Source organism: Siphateles boraxobius, unplaced genomic scaffold (assembly GCF_051911475.1).
Source record: "Siphateles boraxobius isolate OS27281-9 unplaced genomic scaffold, OSU_SipBor_1 240, whole genome shotgun sequence".
NCBI classification, from domain to species: domain Eukaryota; kingdom Metazoa; phylum Chordata; class Actinopteri; order Cypriniformes; family Leuciscidae; genus Siphateles; species Siphateles boraxobius.
In genome coordinates this window covers 237,501-245,000 of record NW_027508856.1, presented here as the reverse complement: position 1 = coordinate 245,000, position 7,500 = coordinate 237,501, and the positions used below count along the sequence as shown (strand labels likewise).

The 7,500-nt window shown below is 45.4% G+C and overlaps 1 protein-coding gene across 1 annotated transcript in view; it reads right to left on the bottom strand.

Moving 5' to 3' along the window:
- The window catches only part of LOC143749331 (phosphatidylinositol 4,5-bisphosphate 3-kinase catalytic subunit alpha isoform), a 64,452-nt gene that overhangs the window by 2,704 nt on the left and 54,248 nt on the right, over positions 1–7,500 (bottom strand). The window contains exons 16-19 of the mRNA XM_077241852.1: positions 7,456–7,500; positions 7,254–7,375; positions 7,100–7,178; positions 3,914–4,084 (exon numbers count right to left, since the gene is read on the bottom strand). The exon at positions 7,456–7,500 is cut by the window's right edge and continues 62 nt beyond it. Coding sequence (XP_077097967.1) covers positions 3,914–4,084; positions 7,100–7,178; positions 7,254–7,375; positions 7,456–7,500 — 417 coding nt within the window. The remainder of the gene's footprint in view (positions 1–3,913; positions 4,085–7,099; positions 7,179–7,253; positions 7,376–7,455) is intronic.

The following is a 7,500-nucleotide window of genomic DNA, read 5'->3' as shown; positions in this document are numbered from 1 at the left end:
TATATGGATGACATTACTACTCTGCCATGTGCTAGAAGACTACTCAGAAAACTAGAGGAGAATATCAGCTGGGCCGAATGAAAATAAAACCTTCCACATCACGTAGCATCTCTATTGTCAAGGGAGTACTTAGTGACATCAAGTACTTCATTGGAAATGAGCTGTGACTGGAAGATGCTAGTGGTGGCCTCAAAATAGTTCTCTATTCCCCCTCTGTGAAGAACTTCTTCATCATTGAACACACTGTACCCTGGGAAGATTCATTGGAAGAGGCTTATGAGCGTAGATACCTAAGATATGCTGAGCTGGCTGCTGAAATACAACTTCATGGATGGAACACTGAATCCGCCGAGTGGAAGTAGGAGGCATTGGATGCCTGGCATCGTCTACTACTAACTTGCTAAGAGACTAACCCTTTGAGTCAGAAGCCAGAGCTTGTGCCTAACCATTAAAACAGCATCAGAGGCAGCTGAGAGAAGCAGCCAGTGGCTCTGGATAAAGAGGCAAGTCCAAAATAGTAAGGGGGGATGGAGATGAGGGGGTGTTCCTGGGACACCAGGTGTCAGCGTTGAGCCCTCTGGAGATGTCGTTGGCTCATCAACGAAACATCAGCGAAAGAGGTTGCCCCCCTGATGACCCCGATGATGTATCTACACTCCCATATGTGACCCGTCACAGAAACCAGGGACACAAGTCGGCAGCACAACTTTCGAGCAAAACGAGAAAGAAGAGTTTTTTTTCAAAATTGGTGAATTTAAATTTTTTGCCGAATCTGTTAATTGAAATCACGAAGAAGCCTCTCCATGTTTGAGATAACAGTATTGTTATATTTAAAAGCTTACATTTTGAGGTTGAAATCGGCTTGTTTTCGGAGATTCTAGCATGCAGTTGGGGCGTGGCGTGTCATTGTCTGTGTGTATATCCATACTGAATAACCCGGCGCTTTTCCCCCAGCCCTCCAAGTGAACCGCATGGCTACTTATTATGCTGTGCTCTGGCCAGGCTCTATCTGATATCAAAATTCATTGAAGATGGATGCCGCAAAGATTGTCGCAGACGAAATGAAACGTGGCAGTTACACTGAAAATGTTTTCGCCGCACTTCGTGGGCTCGGGAAACTGAACCGGAGGTATGGGCGCGGTGCGCGCGCCCTCAGTGCTTGAATACGCCGGCTCGGCTGGCTGTTTCATATGTGACGTCCCGATTGCTTTGAATGGGGAACGTTTTTTGAACAGGGAACAGAGTTAATGGACTGGCAACAATCTCCATAGAACATGAACTGGCACAGAGAATCGAAATAGAGGATGCAGTTAAGACCTTTGCTGCGATGAAGGCCTGCCGTGCGCGTTTCTGAAATGTAAGTTAAGCTTCATTTGCTCTTTATCCGTTATTTAAGATGCTGAACCTGCTGATGATATAATGTGCCTGCGGAAATTTCATTTGTGTGTGTATACGCACATAAGAAAGTGGTCTAAAGAAATTTGCAACAGTAATTTGAGGAGGTGAAATGTGATTATTTGGAAAATTCCTGTCATGACTGCTTAAAGAAAATGCCAGCAGGCATTTGCCTCCTGCATAAACTTTAATATTGTTGACATTTTGGGCACACGAGCGTTGCGCACTATTTGCGTTATATGTAGGCCTATGGCTTATTGGTCTTTGTGTGTTGTTGCTGGTTTTGCGTTATATGTATATGGCTTATTGGTCTTTGTTTGTTGTTGTTGGTTTTGCGTTATATGTATATGGCATATTGGTCTTTGTGTGTTGTTGATGGTTTTGTGTTATATGTATATGGCATATTGGTCTTTGTGTGTTGTTGCTGGTTTTGCGTTATATGTATATGGCATATTGGTCTTTGTGTGTTGTTGCTGGTTTTGCGTTATATGTATATGGCATATTGGTCTTTGTGTGTTGTTGCTGGTTTTGCGTTATATGTATATGGCATATTGGTCTTTGTGTGTTGTTGCTGGTTTTGCGTTATATGTATATGGCCTATTGGTCTTTGTGTGTTGTTGCTGGTTTTGCGTTATATGTATATGGCATATTGGTCTTTGTGTGTTGTTGCTGGTTTTGCGTTTTATGTATATGGCATATTGGTCTTTGTGTGTTGTTGCTGGTTTTGCGTTATATGTATATGGCATATTGGTCTTTGTGTGTTGTTGCTGGTTTTGCGTTATATGTATATGGCATATTGGTCTTTGTGTGTTGTTGCTGGTTTTGCGTTATATGTATATGGCATATTGGTCTTTGTGTGTTGTTGCTGGTTTTGCGTTATATGTATATGGCATATTGGTCTTTGCGTGTTGTTGCTGGTTTTGCGTTATATGTATATGGCATATTGGTCTTTGTGTGTTGTTGCTGGTTTTGCGTTATATGTATATGGCATAATGGTCTTTGTGTGTTGTTGCTGGTACGTTGCAAATAGAGGGGCAGCACAATTGTTTTTCGCCTAGTGCGGCAGAAGTGCATTCATTCGAAGTGCAAAAAAAGCTGTAAAGCACATGGAGGAGCTTTACAGGGGGTATGGCTTATCTAAATGAGATGTAAATGAGCCCTATTGTCACCCCCAGCAGCAGAGACAGGTGAGAACTGCACAATCTTTAGAGGTCGTTTTCTCATCTTTGAGCTTTTTTAAGTGCCTACCTTCAAATGGCCACAACTTCTCCAAATATTATCAGATTTCCACATGTTACACATCGTTGGAAAGCTTGGAGATTACACTTTCAGAATCTATGAATAACTCAAAATGCCCCAGAACCGACTTGTGTCCCTAGTTTCCTATCCTGCAACATCAAAGTTCCTGCAAATGTCAAGGTCAAGGATGCAATTGGTACATGCTCGCACAGAAAGGATGTTTAATTCTCGTCCTGTTTAAAAACTTAATCGAATTATGTCAATGCTTCATGAGATTGTAGTTTTCCGGTGGAGAAAAAAATAAATGTCATATTGCGTTCCCCTTAAGAAATTAGTAACTTATTATCTTCAGTCATTTTGCTTCTCCAGTAAATGTATCATGATTTAAGAATGTTTAGATAGTTCAGGAAGAAGATCATTTTTTGCAGTGTATATATAGGTTGTGTATATAAGTATATACATGGTTTACATACTGTATATGTTTAGCATATCTTTCAACGGCAGATATAGTATCAGAAGTCAGCATGTGTTTGTTCTTGCATCCCAATGTCCATCCTAAATAGTATGTGAGATTAAAATAATTGTGTCCCAAAGCATAGTATGTTGAAAAGAGTGTCAAAAGTCCCCGGATGATCTACTATTTCCAGTAGATTTTTGAAGTGTGGATCCGTGCTCACTATAAAGGCTATTATTAACCACAACCCATTGAGCTTTGGAGGAGGACCGGGTTCAGAACTACAAAAACGAGTAAAAAGTGTTGAAAAACTACAAAACATGGTGGGTATGCGCAACCATTGGTGAGAGATTTAGATAAAGGTTTGACTAATAATCAGTTTAACCTGATAAAAAAAAATCATTTAATGTTATCTGTGTTATATTTCATCTGCTATAACAATGTGGACTTTTATAAAGATTCATTTGGCCATTAATTTTTAAATGCATAATTATACATTAATATGAGGAGAGTCTCGGCATGAAAGACCCGCGACTGCAGATCAACGTGCATCTGCATTTCTCTCCGATACGGTGGGAAATTAAGTAAAATGTGGAGGATTTTAACTGTGACAAGATGATTGACCGGTCAGTTCACAGTGTCAGGATGTGACAGAGAGCAACCGTTAAAGACACTATTGTATGACGTGATAGTATGTCCCAAAGCTTGTCTACTCTTTTGCTACACACTCAAAAGTATCTACTTTTTCTTCACAAAATGAGTACATACTTTTAAGGCGTAGTATATTATAAGAAGGTGAATTGGGACGCAGCATGTGTTTCTTACGCTTCTCCCTTGTTCTTCTCTTTGATCCAGTGGTGCAGTGTGTTGCTATTGAACTGCAGTGCCCCCTTCAGGCCTCCTTTACACTGAATCTGCATGATGGTGTGAGAGTTCTTCACCACCTCGATGAGGCCGACACAGTCACCGATGGACAGACAGCCGTACGGCAGCATTCTACACACACACACACACACACACACACACACACACACACACACACACACACACACACACACACAAACACACACACACACACACACACACACACACACACACACACACACACACACACACACACACACACGAGTTACTCAGCTGTCTGCATGCTGCTGTGATTGGTGGATGTGTGTGAGTAGTGGGCTGTGATTGGTGGATGTGTGAGAGTAGTGGGCTGTGATTGTTGGATGTGTGTGAGTAGTGGGCTGTGACTGGTGGATGTGTGTGAAATGGGCTGTGACTGGTGGATGTGTGTGAGTAATGGGCTGTGATTGTTGGATGTGTGTGAGTAGTGGGCTGTGATTGGTGGATGTGTGTGAGTAGTGGGCTGTGATTGGTGGATGTGTGTGAGTAGTGGGCTGTGACTGGTGGATGTGTGTGAGTAGTGGGCTGTGACTGGAGGATGTGTGTGAGTAATGGGCTGTGACTGGTTGATGTGTGCGAGTAGTGGGCTGTGATTGATGGATGTGTGTGAGTAATGGGATGTGACTGGTTGATGTGTGCGAGTAGTGGGCTGTGATTGGTGGATGTGTGTGAGTAATGGGATGTGACTGGTGGATGTGTGTGAGTAGTGGGCTGTGATTGGTGGATGTGTGTGAGTAATGGGCTGTGATTGGTGGATGTGTGTGAGTAATGGGCTGTGACTGGTGGATGTGTGTGAGTAATGGGCTGTGATTGGTGGATGTGTGTGAGTAGTGGGCTGTGATTGGTGGATGTGTGTGAGTAGTGGGCTGTGATTGGTGGATGTGTGTGAATAGTGGGCTGTGACTGGTGGATGTGTCTGAGTAGTGGGCTGTGATTGGTGGATGTGTGTGAGTAGTGGGCTGTGATTGGTGGATGTGTGTGAGTAGTGGGCTGTGATTGGTGGATGTGTGTGAATAGTGGGCTGTGACTGGTGGATGTGTCTGAGTAGTGGGCTGTGATTGGTGGATGTGTGTGAGTAGTGGGCTGTGATTGGTGGATGTGTGTGAGTAGTGGGCAGTGATTGGTGGATGTGTGTGAGTAATGGGCTGTGACTGGTTGATGTGTGTGAGTAGTGGGCTGTGACTGGTGGATGTGTGTGAGTAGTGGGCAGTGACTGGTGGATGTGTGTGAGTAATGGGCTGTGACTGGTGGATGTGTGTGAGTAGTGGGCTGTGATTGGTGGATGTGTGTGAGTAATGGGATGTGACTGGTGGATGTGTGTGAGTAGTGGGCTGTGACTGGTGGATGTGTGTGAGTAGTGGGCTGTGATTGGTGGATGTGTGTGAGTAATGGGCAGTGACTGGTGGATGTGTGTGAGTAGTGGGCTGTGACTGGTGGATGTGTGTGAGTAGTGGGCAGTGACTGGTGGATGTGTGTGAGTAGTGGGCTGTGATTGGTGGATGTGTGTGAGTAGTGGGCTGTGATTGGTGGATGTGTGTGACTAGTGGGCTGTGATTGGTGGATGTGTGTGAGTAGTGGGCAGTGATTGGTGGATGTGTGTGAGTAGTGGGCTGTGACTGGTGGATGTGTGTGAGTAGTGGGCTGTGACTGGTGGATGTGTGTGAGTAGTGGGCAGTGACTGGTGGATGTGTGTGAGTAGTGGGCTGTGATTGGTGGATGTGTGTGAGTAATGGGATGTGACTGGTGGATGTGTGTGAGTAGTGGGCTGTGATTGGTGGATGTGTGTGAGTAATGGGCTGTGACTGGTTGATGTGTGTGAGTAGTGGGCTGTGACTGGTGGATGTGTGTGAGTAGTGGGCAGTGACTGGTGGATGTGTGTGAGTAGTGGGCAGTGATTGGTGGATGTGTGTGAGTAGTGGGCTGTGACTGGTGGATGTGTGTGAGTAATGGGCAGTGACTGGTGGATGTGTGTGAGTAGTGGGCAGTGATTGGTGGATGTGTGTGAGTAATGGGCTGTGACTGGTGGATGTGTGTGAGTAGTGGGCTGTGATTGGTGGATGTGTATGAGTAGTGGGCTGTGACTGGTGGATGTCTGTGAGTAGTGGGCAGTGATTGGTGGATGTGTGTGAGTAATGGGCTGTGACTGGTGGATGTGTGTGAGTAGTGGGCTGTGATTGGTGGATGTGTGTGAGTAGTGGGCTGTGATTGGTGGATGTGTGTGAGTAGTGGGCTGTGACTGGTGGATGTCTGTGAGTAGTGGGCTGTGATTGGTGGATGTGTGTGAGTAGTGGGCTGTGATTGATGGATGTGTGTGAGTAATGGGATGTGACTGGTGGATGTCTGTGAGTAGTGGGCTGTGATTGGTGGATGTGTGTGAGAAGTGGGCTGTGATTGGTGGATGTGTGTGAGTAGTGGGCTTTGATTGGTGGATGTGTATGAGTAATGGGCTGTGATTGGTGGATGTGTGTGAGTAGTGGGCTGTGATTGGTGGATGTGTGTGAGTAATGGGCTGTGATTGGTGGATGTGTGTGAGTAGTGGGCTGTGATTGGTGGATGTTTGTGAGTAGTGGGCTGTGATTGGTGGATGTGTGTGAGTAATGGGCTGTGATTGGTGGATGTGTGTGAGTAGTGGGCTGTGATTGGTGGATGTGTGTGAGTAATGGGCTGTGATTGGTGGATGTGTTTGAGTAGTGGGCTGTGATTGGTGGATGTGTGTGAGTAGTGGGCTGTGATTGGTGGATGTGTGTGAGTAATGGGCTGTGATTGGTGGATGTGTGTGAGTAGTGGGCTGTGATTGGTGGATGTGTGTGAGTAATGGGCTGTGATTGGTGGATGTGTGTGAGTAGTGGGCTGTGATTGGTGGATGTGTGTGAGTAGTGGGCTGTGATTGGTGGATGTGTGTGAGTAATGGGCTGTGATTGGTGGATGTGTGTGAGTAGTGGGCTGTGATTGGTGGATGTGTGTGAGTAATGGGCTGTGATTGGTGGATGTGTGTGAGTAGTGGGCTGTGATTGGAGGATGTGTGTGAGTAGTGGGCTGTGGTTGGTGGAGGAGTGTGAGTAGTGGGCTGTGATTGGTGGATGTGTGTGAGTAGTGTGTGATACTCACCGCAGGTCCAGCCCCTGATTCTGCCAGATATTCTCCATGATTTTAATAATCTGCAGCGTCAGCATGTCTTGCCGTAGATCTGCATCACACACACAGCGTATTATAACTCAGATGTGGTGCTGTAATACAATTACAGCTAAAACACACAGCTCACCGTCTCCGTTCTTAAAGATGATCTCATTGTTGGTGAAGAGCAGCTCACTCATTATATCTGGATTCTCCCAGTTTAACCACAGCGGCCGCTTGGCAGAAGACATAATACGACACTCCTCCAACCTGAGACACACAGATGGCGTGTGTGCGTGAGTGTGTGTGTGTGTGTGTGTGTGTGTGTGCGTGAGTGTGTGTGTGTGTACCTGAGATTCCCCAGCTGGTGAACAGGGTTCAGAGGAGAAACAAAC